This window comes from Parasteatoda tepidariorum, chromosome 2 (genome assembly GCF_043381705.1).
Source record: "Parasteatoda tepidariorum isolate YZ-2023 chromosome 2, CAS_Ptep_4.0, whole genome shotgun sequence".
Classification (NCBI taxonomy): domain Eukaryota; kingdom Metazoa; phylum Arthropoda; class Arachnida; order Araneae; family Theridiidae; genus Parasteatoda; species Parasteatoda tepidariorum.
The window spans coordinates 40,973,883-40,990,638 of record NC_092205.1 but is presented as its reverse complement, the minus strand read 5'-3'; the positions used below and the strand labels follow the sequence as shown (position 1 = coordinate 40,990,638).

General features: G+C 29.4%; 1 protein-coding gene across 2 annotated transcripts in view; it reads left to right on the top strand.

Annotated features, from left to right (window-relative positions):
• The window catches only part of LOC107452570 (uncharacterized), a 24,152-nt gene extending 12,295 nt beyond the window's left edge, over nt 1-11,857 (top strand). For both annotated transcript variants that reach the window (XM_043046738.2, XM_043046739.2), the window contains 3 exons: nt 3,675-3,818; nt 7,294-7,419; nt 9,127-11,857. In XM_043046738.2, coding sequence (XP_042902672.1) covers nt 3,675-3,818; nt 7,294-7,419; nt 9,127-9,236 — 380 coding nt within the window. In that variant the 3' untranslated portion in view covers nt 9,237-11,857. The remainder of the gene's footprint in view (nt 1-3,674; nt 3,819-7,293; nt 7,420-9,126) is intronic.
• Nucleotides 11,858-16,756: the final 4,899 nt, after the last annotated feature.

The following is a 16,756-nucleotide window of genomic DNA, read 5'->3' as shown; positions in this document are numbered from 1 at the left end:
TTGAAATGTTAATTAAGGTGTCCACTTACATATTCGGTTAATAATTTTTATTTGTTTAAACAAAATTACTTTGTTACAATATAATATTATAATACCAAAAAAAGTACTTACGTAGCGTGAAAATATCTTTTGTGGTGTAACTCTTTCAAAAGTACATAAAAATGGTTGCCAGCAGGGGTGTACATGTAGATTTATTAAATACACCTTGTGCGCCACCTGGGAACCAAATCTGGAACCCTACACTCGAAATTTTTGCTCTGATACAATCGTACCCTGTTACAATTGATCCCACTCTCCCCTACGGAATTAAAAAATAGTTAAATATTTAAGCTTAGTAATTTAAGTGGTAACATTGTCACTAAAAATTTCTCAGCTTTTCATAAGAGGTTCAAAATTAAAATCAGCAATTTACAAATTCCTAACTTAATTATCAATCCTAAATTTCATAAAATTTCTATAAAATTTAGAATAATCACATGTGGGTCTAATACTTACCTAACTAAACCTGGCACCATTTACTACTAACTACTTAACTATTCTAACTACTTAAATAAAATTATTCACAATATTATTAAAGAAGGTTTATCACTAATTTCGAGCTTGGATTATCACAAATAATCGACCGATTTTAGAATTTATGAAACATAATAAAATTAATTCTATTGCGACATTTGATTTTCAGGATCTTTTCCATAGCATTCCCCTTTCTAAACTGAAAGATGTCCTTTTGAATTATTACTATGATTCTAAAAATATCCTTAATTGGGATTTTGATTATTGGGAAATTCTAGATAATTTCTGTCTTTTTAGTAATTATCTTTATAATGGAAAAGATATTTTTCTTCAAATTGATGGACTACTGCAGGGATCTAATTTTTCATCTCTCTTAGCTAACTTATTTTTGCATTATTATGAAAAATGAAATTATACTCTTAATATCAAATTTGTTTTCTGATTTATTGATGATTTAATTATCTTTAATTTTGAAGATTATACAATTTTATTAAATAATATTTACCCCGAGGAATTAATCTTTCTTCGTAATCATGATGATAATATTAATTTAAATTTTTTGGATTTAGGTATTATAAAAGAAGAGAATATCTGCTTTGTTGATTTATACGATAAAAGAAATGGTTTCAATTTTAATATAAAATGAACTAACTACTTGGACTTCTAATGTTTCTAAAAACATCTATTTAAATACCGTTTTTAATCAAATTTAATCAAATGAATAGAATTAAAATAATAGGTAGTATTGTTTATTTATCCAAAAAATAAATGACAAACTCTTACAAAATTTGATAAAAAAAACAATGGATACCCAACTAAAGTAATTAAATTATGCATAAAATCCTTCAGTTAATTGTATGTTATTGTAAATAAATTTGCTAAAAACTTCTTTGTTAGTTTACATATTTTTGCCATGTGCAAATCCATTTCAAGCAAATCCGTGGCTAAAAATGTGCGCAAAGTAGGCAACTCAGGATTAAATAGAAGTAAATTTTTTAATATCATTAAAATTGTATAATTAAATATCAACCTTATTATTTATGAACTTCTTTAAATTATCCAGTATAATATTACCTTGCGCACATCCATTCTCGGGCTCCTCTTTGTTAGCTAACAAATAAAACGCGCTTTAGTACTACAGTAAGAACGCGCTGTAAAACAAAATCCCACTATTTAATCTTTTATCTTGATTTGCGCTTCTGTTTCCATATTTTTTAATCTTGCAATCTTATTATGAAAATATTTTAAATCATTCTTGAAAATTATTAAAAATTAATAATTTTGTAATTACATATATTTAAAATATATAGAAAAAATTTTAAGTTATATTTCAAATATAAATAAAACCTCTAAACCAACATTTAAAATTTAAATCTGTGCAGTTTTACCAGCGTTATGACTACATCAGCTAGACAATTCAAGGAGAAAAATAAGTTTTTTTCTTTTTCTCTTGATTAAATTCAGACTCTTTCCAAAACGGAGTTAAGGGCTGCGTTTTCAGTATCGTTCGAGGCGTGAAAACGTCCTCCGCCGTGCAGACGAGGCGAATTTGCTTATAGTTTGTCTACGGTAAGAACTCCCTCCACCACAAAGTCTGAGGCCGTCTGCTGTTATGGAAACAAGAATAGTGCATTTCAGGTAGAGTAGCTTCTCTTCTCTCTAGGGCTAACACAACAGGCCGGAGAAAAAGATTACATTTCTCCCGCCGACTCGAGCCAAAATCTGTCCTAAACAGTGACCTCACACCCCTAATCTAAATAGTTATATCTCGTTACCATAGTCACCGTCACGGGTCCAGACGAGTGGATAGGGGAGTTCTTACTTTAGACAAACTATAGGTGAATTCATATACAACCTCCAGAAGGACGTGATTTTGAATCGAGCTCTCGGTAGTAGCATTTAGGTCCATCCGTTCGCTCAAATATAATGACGGCCATTTGCGTTTAAACCCGTTTGTTTGAAGCAGCTATCGCAAGTAGGGGTCTCGCGAAGCTAAACTCTACTGCCGGCCGACAGGTTCCTTCGGGTTAAATTAGAAGCTGAGATGCCAATTGCTTCATTGAAATAAGTAATCATACAAACAGTCTACAAACAACATACAAACATGTCTACTGCAAGCTAAAGTAGAGTGGACTACTTAATTGCTGATCATCTTCGATCCCTTTTCCTTCCACATTCACGTTTTTCCACATCCACAGTTCATTTTTTGTAGCAGGATGGCAAAGAGCCATTTTTCTCACAACTCCAATTTGAACTTCTCCAGAATTTAACCAGTTTCTACGTATGCATCCTCTACTACATGATGAATAGAAAAAAGGGTCTGTATGGCCTCAGATGCCCTGCTCATGAGCAAAAGAAGAAGAAGAACCTCCGGAGTTCAGTACTGACATAAAATATTTCTAGTGGTAGGCGAAGCATGGATTAGAATCCTCTAGCCATCGAGTTAACCGTGGAGGTTCTCCCTCTTTGTGGATTAGTTCCACCAGAAAATCCTCCGCGAAAGGTGAGTTTCTCCTAATATTTGATCCAGGAGTTCTCTTCTTGGTTGGGTTCAAAATTACAAGGCTACGGAGGTAAATATTGATAGTCGTAAAGCCAAAAATAGGTTGACTATAAACGTCGGTTATAAAATAAAAAATATTTTGAAATGGAGATAGCATATAAACTATATATATATGAATGTGGATCCCGTATCCAGGGTATTCAAAGGTCCATCCGAGTTTGTTTTATTTTTCACTTTAAGTTAAAATAACTTCGAATATAAAATGACAAGACAAGCCGTTGCAGATAGAGCGCAATTTATGTTCTTTATTTCAACAGGAAGAATCAATTATTTTCGGTACAGAAGTTATATTCAATTGAAGTAATAGAAAAAAATGACTAATGTCAATCGAGCTTTCTTAATGGATAACTCAATTTTACTTAATTTATATATAGTATAACAACCAGACTACACAATTAAGGAACCTAAATTAAAATGCTCTTTTATAGAAGTGTAAAAAATGAAACCATTTGCTACGCAAGTTACAATACATCTTTATTCCTAGGTAACTTTTTTTGCACAAAATTTGCTGGAAAAATAATTTCTGTTGATTTGATTCTTCATTCAAATAATGTTTTTAAATATTAGTATCAATTCATGAATTTTTATTTTTATTTAGATAAATTTAACAACGTAACTTGTGATACAATAAATGACTGCTCTGCTTACAATGGATCTATCTGCAATAGTTTTGGGTTATGTGATTGTCCTCAGGATAAATCAATATTTGTGAACCTCACACTTCAAGGTTATTGCTTAGAATGTATGTTCATATTTCTTACTTTTAAATCAGTGCCTAACAAATAATTTGCTTTACGTATATTATCTATATAAACTGATATAATAAAGTTAATACATTAACTACTCGGGTAAAAATACAAATAGGGTGAAAAAAATCAAATAACTCGAACATTTCTTGAGATCCAGAACAAAATATATCACATTTTCTAACGTATACCGAAATACTATTATATATTATACTAGCTGAATGCCCGTCCTTCGTACGGGGAGAAAAAAGAACGCATCAATAAATCTGTACTGAACAACACTACAAAATCGGGCACAAAATTTTCAGACAAATAGTGACATAAATAATAAAGTTAAAATGATTCCAATGTTTTTATTTATAATTATTTGTTGACTTTTTCAGTTGCTTCACAAATCTAGATTAAGCTAAGCACGTTTTTAGTAGTTCATCATATCAAAATAAAGGCTAACTGTACTCAGCTTCATCTGGCATAATGCTATCGCTCAAGGCGTTTCAAGATATTTAAAATTTGCTCCAATCAAGCTACTCTCTCCTGTATATATCTATTTCAACAATAAATCTATCATAAAACTGTATAATATTGGTGCAGCTGTAATCGGCACGAAATTTACTTTAAAATAAGTTGTACCTATATTAGTGTATATTTGGAACCTATTAAAACTGCACCATATACCATGATGCTGTGCTCGTTACCAAAATTATGCATCATTGGTGTCAACAATAGTATGGCGATTTTTTACAGTACCCCATAACGAAATAGTTCCATTTCTCCATTAATTTTGTTTTTCAGTACAAAACTTTTTTTTCTTAAATTTCAATTACCTTCGATTTTAAATTATTGAGCTTTATTAAAACAGATTTTGAAAGCGTAACGAATATAAACACGAAACTTTCAAAGAACCTTAGAAATATTTTAATTTGATGATGTGGTTTGCTTATGTTACCACGATTATATATTAAACATTCAGATAACCTTGTAAAACAAATAAAATATAACTAAATATAACAGAGAGCGCAAATAACTTCTTTTTTTATTGAAGACTTCCTGAATACCCGTTCTTCAAACGGGGTTAATAAAAAAATAAAAAAAAGAATCAATAAATCAGAACTGAGAAGAGAAACACAATGCAACCATGCTCAATACTGAATACTGATATACCATACTCTATACCTACACAATTAAAGAGATTGAAGAAAGAATTAGGTGAATGACATTTTTAAGGGAATTAATGAATTAGAGAAAATAACAATATGGGTATGTTTAACGTAACAGAACTGTTTTTGCTTTCACTTTTATCTTAACATAACTAATTCGTATTAGTTTTTAGTATCTTTGCATGATTTTTTATCTCAAATTAGGCAGTGGTAAATAAATTAGAGCGAAGAATTATTAATCTCATCTTCTAATAAATAGGTAATAAAATAATGCGGATACATGCGTTCTTTTTTTTGTTCTGAAAATGCCACTTACCTGGTTCTTCCACTAAGTTTTTCAATTAATATAGATAATATAATTTCAATTTTTTTTTAAATTTAATGTTGCATGTTGTAATCTTCAGTGGCTATACGTTATTGAAGTAAGCAAAGCTCGTTGTTTGTAGTTCGTACTATTGTAATAAATGATAAAATGTATTTAGCTTGGCATGATGCTATTGATCGCAGTTAATTCATAATAGTTAAAATTTACCACTATTAAGTGATTTTCTCAGGTACATATCCATTTCGAAGGGTCGTAAAATACTTAATTCTACAGCATCGATATTAAAACTGATTGGTGCATTTAAACTGTTTTTTTTTTTTTTTTACTACTTATTATTTCCCCCCTTCCCTTTTTTTTTTCATTTGTCTATAATTTTTCTTTGCTTAAGGGGACACGGGACCTTGAAATCATAAAATTTTCATAAAAATTTTTTTTTGTTAAATATATAAAGATAGTCAGCCTGAATCACGTGTTGTTCAAATTTTTTCGATACGATGATTTTTTATGATTTTATAGCTATTTTTCTGAAAAGTGGGCGTGGCACTTTTGACGTTCCATAAGCTGTCTGTTTGTTTACATTGTAGTTATCAAGCTTATTTTGATTTTTTTTTATGTTCAAATCAATATTTCTATAAAATATTTTTTAATTAGTATAATGTGACACTGTTTGGCAACGCCAAATTAACTTTAACCGTACTTTTGTTTAACCGTACAATTGTGGGCACTTTGAATTCAAATGTATGAAATTTTCTAGCATGTTATCGAAATTCTGCAATATGCTTTTCCTATGTCAATGTCAATAATTTTTTTATTTATCTGGTATCAAATATATTATTTGTTTTATTAAAATTATAGAGAATAATGTTTTTAGTGTAATTTTTATGCACACAAAAATAATCTTTTTTCTTTGTTTCAAGGTTACATATGACATATTGATATGATGCATAACGAACNAAAAATCAAAAAATAACGAACATTATATCATCCTGAAAACCAGTATCCAATATATTACATTTCCAAACATATACAGAAATCTATTATTTATCATAATAAGTTAATATTATTGCATATTATATAATATTATTCCTCATTATATCAAGCTATTAAGTATTCAATATATTACATTTATTAACATATACAGAAATACTGTTACATATATTGTATAATAGTATTTTTGGATATATTGAGTCATTATATTAACTTAGATAAAAATACTAATAGGGATGAAAAATCAAATAACTCGAACACTCCTGAGACCCAGCGTTCAATACATTACATTTTCTAACATATACAAAAATACTTTTTCTTGAAGAAAAAAAAAATATAAATCTACAAATTAAAGAAACAATTTCGACTAAGTGCGTTTTTCTTACATTACACCAAAATAAGGAAAGATTTCTTTCTTTACAAGGAAGTATTCGAGTGTATAAAATAATGACGCAAGAGAGTGAAATACTTGTTTGTTATTAAATGTTACATGTCTACCTCAGGAATTTTAAATCTCTACGGAAAAAATTGAAATCTTCCCTAACTTATTTTCCAAAATTAAATATTTTTCAGACATTTCTAGGCTTTGCAGTGGTTTTTCCATATTAAAAGTAGGAACAAATTACCATAATTACATTAATCATAAATCAATATACAATCATTTTTTTATTTTTTTTATTTCCAAAGAACTGCATTATCGGTCTTGCCGATGAGCAAACCTAGTGCGCTCTCCAGAGGTGGTATCCACTCTTTCAGGACCACCACAATGGATGAGATACCGTTGGTCATGTTAATTTGGACGTCTAGTTTCTCAATATACAATCAAAACTGTCTTATTTTGAGTCGTAGTTTATGTAGCAATTTATTTATTTGTTAGAAAAATGGCGGAAGAGTTTATTTTCTAAAATGTATTTTGTGTGTGTGTGTGTTATAACATTTAGGATTTTTGACCGACTTAAATTTTTTTCCATATCATATTTTTATTTATTTTTTGTCTTTTAGCATTCAACCTGACTGGAAGTAATTGCACTTTTGATCAACAATGTTTTTATAGTCAGGGAGCATGCAGGGAACAGATATGCCTTTGTAACGACGAATTTGAAGCAGTTGATGGATCTTGTATAAAAAGTAATATTCCTTATTCCTCCTATGCATTTTTATGAGAGATGTTCAATCGTTAACTTTTGCAAGTTTTTATTCTTTCGTAACAGTTTTTTTTAACGGAATTTCGGGATCAAAACTGGAAAATGGCAGAAATTCTAGAGAAAAAAAATTATAATTTATTCATTATGGATTAACTGATTATGCATCTCAGCTGACGCAAACCTAACAAAAAATTATCGTTTCATGAATCACTTTTCAAAAACAACAGGAATCTTCATTTTCTTAGAGAACACACAAATATTTTATTTGTGATATATCCCTCTATTACAAAAATCGAAATAAAACTACCAAATCGTCACAGCATTTAAAGGAATTATTTTGAATAGTACCAGATTGTAAGCATTACATTTTTGTGAGGAGAATCCTGAATCTTCATAAACCCCCCAAGGGATTTGTCTTCAAATTATGTTTGTTTCTTTTCTTTTTGTTGTGTTTCTGAATTAGACTTAATATATAATACCTTTTGATTTCGTTGCCTAGAAAAAGCAATACCGTTTATGCTTTAGCACCGTTCAGCTGCTTCCAATTACACCCTTAGAAATAATACTTAGATTTTACTTTTAAATTTCGAATTACGAGAGGGAATAGTTTACTTTTTCAAAATAAATCCATTTAGATAACAAAATCGCGTGTGAAAGCAACGTCTATTTACTATGGTTCCTCTTTCGTTAAGAGAAGCACTTCTCTTCTGAAACAACCAATTGTCGGCCAAGGGAATCATGAAGCTAAGTTCTCTGCAATTTTGAAACCAATAATCTATTTCTGGGCATGAGGTTAGCATTGCGCACCAGCCATCTTTATTTCCCAGACAAGCTGGTACCTAACTATCTTTAGGTAAACTTTAAGTCACCACTACGGTTAGAACCCCAGCCCTTCACAAGGATAGCTCAGTGTCTTAACCTCTGCGGTCTCGTGGCCCATTTGTCTTAGGGCTTAGGATTAATATGTCATTTTATTTTATAACCGGTGCTGAACAGCCGACCAAATTCTGAGTTTTCGATTATCTATATTCAACACCATAGCCTTGTAATTTTGAACCCAACCCAGAAGACATGGGAACTCCTGGATCAAGCGTAAGGACAAACTAACCTTCGTGGAGGACTTTTTAATTAAATTAATCCGCATTTGCGTTACATGGAGACAAAAATCACAAAAATCTCCCACAGTTAGCCCGACAGCAAGGGGATTCTAATAATCCATCTACCAGAGGATATTTTTGCATCAGCACTGTAGTCGGTGCGAGCCTGGAGCAGAATTCGTATTATCCAGCTGGGGTTCGAACCTGAGATACATCACTGGGAGACAAACGCTCTATAACCTGAGCTGCCATGGCCATAGGACTAATATTGGCCTTATCAAAGTTACTTTCCAGCCACTCTTAAATAATAATAATAATTCTTTTGATATACTCGCTTTTTTGCAGGGCCAAACAATTTCACTTGCGTATATATTTTAAAGAAATAGAATATAGAGGAGAGTGCCCGTAAGCTTATAGAAAATACGTATTTACTTTGAATGCATGTAATAAAGATCTTTAAAGAAAATATGTATTTCCTTTTATTAGGATCTTTAAAAATAGATGTTTACAAAATAAAATATTTTTGAATAACGTAGCAAATGTCATGTCCAATACAAAATTAATAAAATTGCTTTTCCTGTCTTTTTTTTCAGAAAAGAATATCATAATACCTATAGCAGTAGCTTGTGTGATTGCAATATCTTTAATCAGTACTCTATGCGTATACTTTTGGATGTCAAGAAAACAGAAAAGTAAAATGTGAAGACTTCATAACTTCCGGATATTTGAATAAAAAATGACTTTTGCTCACTTTTCTTTCTCAATAAGTAGGGTGGCCATAAACACTCAGGGGAAAAAAAATCCCCGACTCTTGTAACCGATGGCATAAATTATATTTGATTTTATTTATTAATTTTCAAGTTCTTTTTCACTTATATAAAACATATTACAGGACACTTTTACCTGCTATTGTACTTAAAAATATGGTAAACTCCCGATTATCCGCTGGCGGATCATTCACACTTTTTTTGGCAATGATAAAGAACATAGCATTTAGAATTGAAAAATAAATTAATTCATAGAGATGGAACTATTTAAAGAATTTTGAGAACAACTCACAAGCAAACATTCATGTTCGTAGCCCAAGTGTTAACAATTAATCAAATATTGGGTCGGCATGAAAACATTGCAGCTTCAAGTGTACCTGAGTAATAAGGAACACTGAAAGGGTGAAAATGGCGAGACATTCATAAACAGCAAGACAATGTAAGCCTAGAATTGCAGCTGTCGAACTACAAATGCAGGATGAAGTTCAAATTTCAATGAATAGATTCAGCACCCATCAATGCAGTTTCTTCTCCTGGATCGTATTGTTATTATTCAAAGCAATTATAATGGTAGCAAGTAAAAAAAATTTAGTTTTCTCCATCTTGCCTTCATATGATGAATGGGAGTCACGGTCATTTATTTTGTCAACATGTAAGGCATTCTTGGAACTCTTATCAGTTTTAAAATTGATAGTTAAAAAATGTGGGTGGTCCTCACACAACACATATTCTCCTGAAGAACACATATTCTTCCTGACTAAATGAAGTAGGGCTTTGAATAATTTATGGGCCATATGCATGATTTCAGAATAGTTGTCAGTTGCTTATCTTTAGTTTTGGTACTGATTAGAGTTTCTAAAAGACATGTATTCACCTTAAGTTTTAACAGATATTTAAATTTATATTTAAAAAAATTGATTACGTGTACTTTTTTTAAGCGGTTTGCTGATTACCTGCGAATTTACTTATTCTCGCTTTGTGAGACACTCAATTCCGCGGATAATCGGGATAACTTATTACGCGAAGGAGCTAAAAACATATTACGTGAAAGGAAACAATAAAATGTTTAATGGACGACATACTTCGTTTTTCTTTAAGAGCAAAAGTAATTGGTAGTTCATTTAAGGAAACATTTGTTGGCAGTTAGTTATATGTTTATGAAGAAATACTGTTTTCTTAACATTAAAGACAAATATTTTTGATAGTGCAATGCTTTCTAATAAATCACTTTTTGCTAAAATTAAAAATTGATCAAATTTGTCCGTAATTTAATAAATTTAAATATATTTATGAGTTAAATAAACTTTTATTAAGATGTCTATCTATTAATTCCAAGTTCTCCAATATATCCAAGTTCTGAAAATTACTTCAAGAAAGTGTAACTATTCTTTGGGAATACTCATATTAAGCTCAACCCATATTTCCCAGTTTTACCTAATTTCAGTGTTGTGTGGTGACCCTGGTTTCATATAGAGCATGAAGATCTGAATCTTTTGAAAGATGCTAAGTGTTTGGAGAGTGGCTAAAATTTGAATTCTAACATAAGTCAAATTTCTCCCATTTTTAGAAGTTGCGATTTGACGACAAATCAATACAATTACGTTGATGCAATTTCTGTTAATTGTACATATAATGTATCAGTACAAACCAATAATCCAAAAAGATATTCTTCGAAATCTTTATAAATAGAAACAAATATAAAAATTCATCACTTTTAAAATCAAACATTTGAGGACAGTTGCCAAACAGAGGGACAGTTGAAGGAAACTCCGAGAGAAGATCGGTGAAGAAGAATGTAAAAATTGCACCGATCTACATTGGAAATGAGGATGCAACAAAGTTCCAAAGCAACAAACGATATATTATATATCTATATTTCTTTTTTTTACAATTCTTTTGCACTGTGCGAAAATAGGCAATTGAAACCGAAATTTATTTTATACTAATATTTTATTAAAAAAAATTCGTTTCCGGGAACATTTTACATTGGCGTTCTGATTTAGCCATTTTTATATTAAAAGAATCTTAATATTTTTAACTTTGTAATTTAGAGCGAAGATTTTTTCAATATAACAGGTAGTAAACATAGTTTTTGATAAGCTATTTTATTTAAGCTGCTGTAATTGAAACAAGATTATTTCGCGAAATTTAAAACTTGATCAATATAATGACAATTCACAAAATTGCGGTACTTAATGTAGAATAACCCAGAATGAAATATATTTTATCATTACTACTAATTTTCTCTTCTGCAGAGTTACCCTTTGCATTCTTGATCATCAATTTTCTCATATGCATAGTTCACAGTAGTAATTTTTTATTTATTTGAAGATTATTTTTTTATTTAATTGATATTTTTTTTTGAAGAAAATATCAAGATACAGATTTTGATATTTATTTGAAGCCATGTAATGTACTGAACAAGTTGCAAGACTAATGTTGGTAATTAAGTGGTTTATCAGGCTCATGCTATGTATGAATCACGTGATGTAACGAGAAACATGTTTATAGTACTAAGTATAGAGTGTGTTAACATATTAAAGAAAATGAAAAGTCAGAGTTCTTTATTTTCTCTTATGTTGTAAAAACAACATTTGGCTAATCATTTCAACAGAGAATAGTTGAAAAAAGCTACATTTTCATTTGAATGTAGTTTCTGAATACAATAAAAACCAAGTTATTTCCAAATGAAACTTCACAGAAGATTGTTGAAATTATTCAATGGTTAACTAACTGATTAATACATCATTAAAATTTGAAAAGAAAGAAATGAACCACTCTTTCCGAATTTTCTTTTTTTATAAACGGAAAACCGATTCCTAGTAATAATGACTGAAAAACCTTAAAACAATAACTACATTAAAAAAAAAAAGGTATTCGTATTTCTGAACAGAACAAAAGCAAGTTATTGCCTAATAGCGATAAGAAAACTGTCAGAAAATTTCTGAAATTATCAACATTGATAAGCAATTGACTAATAATTCTTTAAACTTAAATTAACCTATCTCTTCCCAGTCTAATTACATACCATAATGTTAACTATTTCAGCCATTTTTTTGCCTTCTAAATTTATAATTAATTGAATAATGATAAAGTTAGTGAAATGATTCTATGTAAAATGTAAAGAATATGTTATGTGATTAGATTTAAATTATAAATAAACACATAATTCAAACTAAGGCAAACAACGTTAAAGAGCACAAAAAAACGAAATATATTTTTTTTTTTTTTGTGCTCTTTAACGTTGTTTGCCTTAGTTTGTATTTTAGCACAAAGGTCGCCCACTTGTGTATTTAAACACATAATTGCTTTCAAGTTAACAAATGGAATTTCTAGAAACATTGTATACATTTCCGAAATAAAATGCACATATTTTTTCGTAGCGCATATTATGTTTACTTGTGTTTTTCAATGTCTGAATTCTTTATTATGTCTTAAATTATCAACTCTTACCTTTATAACATTTTTTGCTTTTAAAATGAATAAAGAAACAATAAATTTAAAAACATTTGTTTCCTAAGCATTCTGTGTTTATAATTTAAGATTTTAATGAACATATATATATATACTTATTAAATTCAATTAATAATTATGTACGAATAAACACGAACAAACAATATTCATTCATATTCCATTAATAGATAATTTCATTATTTTTTAACGATGCAATTCAATCTTTCTTTTGTCATTAGCAAAAGTTTTACTAAATAAAATATTTGCATACAAAAATAGGATTCCCAAATATTGAATAAAATAAATTTTTAGTACTCTTTAAACTATGTAAAATGTAAACTTTATCAAGTATCATGTTGATTTCATTGAACTAAAAAATTAAAATTTCAAGAAAGTCTATCTTTATTTCTTTTTATTGAAATATTTAAACATAACAGAAGGTTTTTTTGCTTTTCTGTTAGAACTGAACTAATAAAAAATTAATAGTATTCCTTCTAGTTCAACTGTCAGAAGATTATAGTCTACTGTCAGAAGATAGTTATAATTAGAAAAGATGTTTTGGTTTTCAATTGATATCCTAAATTATGATTTTTTTTGTTGCTGAATCATGGGTACAATATTTTAAATTCTGTCGAAAAAAAAAAGTTTTTTTTTCGGGGGGNTTTTTTCGGGGGGGGGGGAGGTACAGTAAATGGAAACAGGTATAGTCTATAATAGAAATCTCAAAATAAATTTTGGCTATTTCGGAATTATCTTGTAAAATACTCATTACAGACAATTTTCTTTTTTTAACTGAAAAATACATATCTATATTCTTCGTCTAAAAATAATATAATCACTTTGTGGATACACGTGATACACATCCGTTGATGAATTTTAACAAACCCTGAAGGGCTTAGAGTCCAAATATATGATCAATAAGTGTAATGCATATTACACATAATTTGTTTTACAAATAAGTAATGTATTACGATTCAGCAATTTTTTTTTTTTTTAATCATGTAATAAATTTTTTTTTAACGTACTTAGTTAATTTAAATAAAATTTAAGCTAGAAAAATCAGAATACAGAAATATGCTTTACTTCATATAAATTTTTATAAAAAAAAGTTACAAAGTTAAATTTATAAAACAATAAGCTGATAATTTGAAAGAACAATTTGGTTTGATAACTGCGAAAAAAAATTGATTGGAAATGATAAAGTATGAAAAAACCCACTTAATTCTAAATATGGGTTTTTTCAAGTGGGTCTAAGATAGACAATTTAAAAATTTTATGTTACAAATTTTTCATTCCAATCTTTTGGCTAGAGCCGCAATGGCTCAGGGGATAGAGCGTTCGCTTTCCAATGAGGTGAACCGGGCTCGAATCCCAACGATGGCTTGCACCAACTACAGTGCTGAAGTGACATAATCTCAGATGTAGACGGATCATGGGTTACAGTCCCTTTGTCGTCAAGCTAACCGTGGGAGGTTCTCGTGGTCTTCCTCTCCATGTAACGTAAATACGGGTTAGTTGCATTGAAAGTCCTCCACAAAGGCAAGTTTCTCCCAATTACTTCATCCTCCCTTGTCTTCTGAATTGGGTTCAAAATTACAAGGTTATGAAGTTGAACATTAGTAGTCGAAAACCCAAAAATTAAGTTAAGTGGTTTCTTAGGAATGGAAGGATTTCTAAATAATTTAAAATATTCCTATATCAGGATTGCCACAGTAAAAAATGAACCAAAATAGTTGCTTTTAGTAGCCTCAAGCATGAAAATAGTTGCCTAAAACAATGAAAATAGTTGCCTGAACAGGAACAAAAATCTATCAAAAATAGTAGCCAAATAACTAAAATTATAGCTTAATTGAAAAATACTATGACTAGGACTGGGTGATGTCAGAAATTTTAAATTGTGATATATCGTCAGTTAGACATCGCGTTAAAGTGATGCATCGCGATTTAGCATATGTTCAAAAATTACCTATGGGAAATCTTTCAATCAATCAAAAATTTATAAAAAGGAATAAATCTATTACGAAAGAAAATATTAATTCTAAACATATTCATTATTTCATTTTTCTTGAATTAAAAATAATTTAAGATTTATTGTTTTAAAAATAATAATACTGTAACAAAATATTTTACATACATGCAATGAAAATTAAAAGTAAAAAAAACGAAAGTGGAAAACAAACCAAAGAAATGTTCACTTTAGAAAAAAACACTTCTTTAAAATTATTTGTTGGAAAAAAAACCCATGCTTTTGAAGCATCATTAGACCCTTTTTTATTTAATTGTTTAAAATAATAAAAGGTAGCATTAACTAATAGTCAAATTCTGTACTTAAGAAATACTTATTTGTTATTATTTTCCTTGAAAATAAAATCGACTAAAGATTTATTTGTTTAAAAATGATACTGACTATCTAACAAATTATAAAACAAACAAATATTGAAAGAACTTTAATAAAAAAAAAAATTAAGTACTAATGCCAAATTATTAAAAAAGCGACAAAACATTACTAAACTCTTTAATTAATTAAAAAAAAAATATTTGTTTTTTTTCTCCTTTTTTTTTAAAACTAATAGCCAAATTTTTTAAACTTCGTTTTAATTTTCTCAAAAATAAAAGCAAACTAAATAAATGTAAGCTTTGTTGTAATTTTTTTATAGTTAAAAACGATTGGACATTTATTGGTTTAACAATAATTAAATTATTATACTTACCTACATTTAATAGATTTAAATAAAAAACCAACTTTTTATAATGAAGTTAAATACGAAATACCCCTATTAAATTGTATCGCTTAAAATGAAACACAATAATGGAAAAAAAATCAATGGAAATCTTTTTTTATTTCATTTATATTTTCGTTTCATTGATCTATTGAGTTCAGAACGAAAATTTAAGATAACAGCGATTGTGCAGCAATCGCAAAGTAACCGTAGGTCTACTAAAAATAATTGACAAGAATCGTTAAACCCAGACAGAAAAAAAATGGTATATCTGATGGTAAGTCTGACTGAAAATAATTTACAAAGAACCTGACAATTATTTCTGACAAAATAAAATGCACAACAATTGCAAAATGACTTGAGTCCAATAATCTTCAAAAAACGTAAAATCTAAAAGACAAAAATGGACATAAAGAAACTGTGCATTGCGTTCTACATAACAACGCTGATCCTCGCACGAAACTGGGATTCAATTCGCTCTTCGTCATTCAACATCACGAAACTAACATCATCTTTATAGCAAAACGCTATCTACATCTCTGCAGCAAGACGAAATTAAAATCGTCTTCGTCAGTGCGGTAACAGCGCTAGCCTAGTCAAGGATCCTTGCATATTAAATAGTTAAACCGCGATTGTAGCCTTATTCCGGCTGTTTAAATCAAATTTCTGATGCATCGCCTAAAACGAAAGTCACTACATCGGCCTACCGATATATGCGTTAAATCGATATTTCGCGATACATCGATTTATCGCCCAGTCCTATCTATGCTCCAATTCTAAATGTATACCTTTTTATATTTGTACAAAAAAGTTTTGTACAAATATAAAAAGGTATACATCTTAGAAAATAGGTACCTAAATAAGAGTCTAATTACAATAAAATATGAATGTTAATAGAAGGAAAAAAACAATTAAAAATAACAAAACTGCCCTTCGGATAGAAAAAATAACAAGTATATTTTATTAAATCTAATGGAAATTTAAATTTTTGGCTTTTTGGACATAAATACGTAATTGTATAAAAGTTTGCTTTCTTTTATTAACGTTCATTTATGCGAAAAAACTTCGCTAAGAGTAAAAAAGTCTTCTAATAGTCGCCTATTCTTGAAAATAGCTGCTTTTTTAGTCTTTTCAGGCAAAAAAAGTCACCTAAGGCAGAAAATAGTAGCAAATAGTCGCATTTTAGTCGCCTGTGGCAACCCTGTATTTATACGACGAAACTAATAAGACTCATGAATCATAATGTGGTATCAGAAATTTAACGATAGTGCAAAAATGAGGAA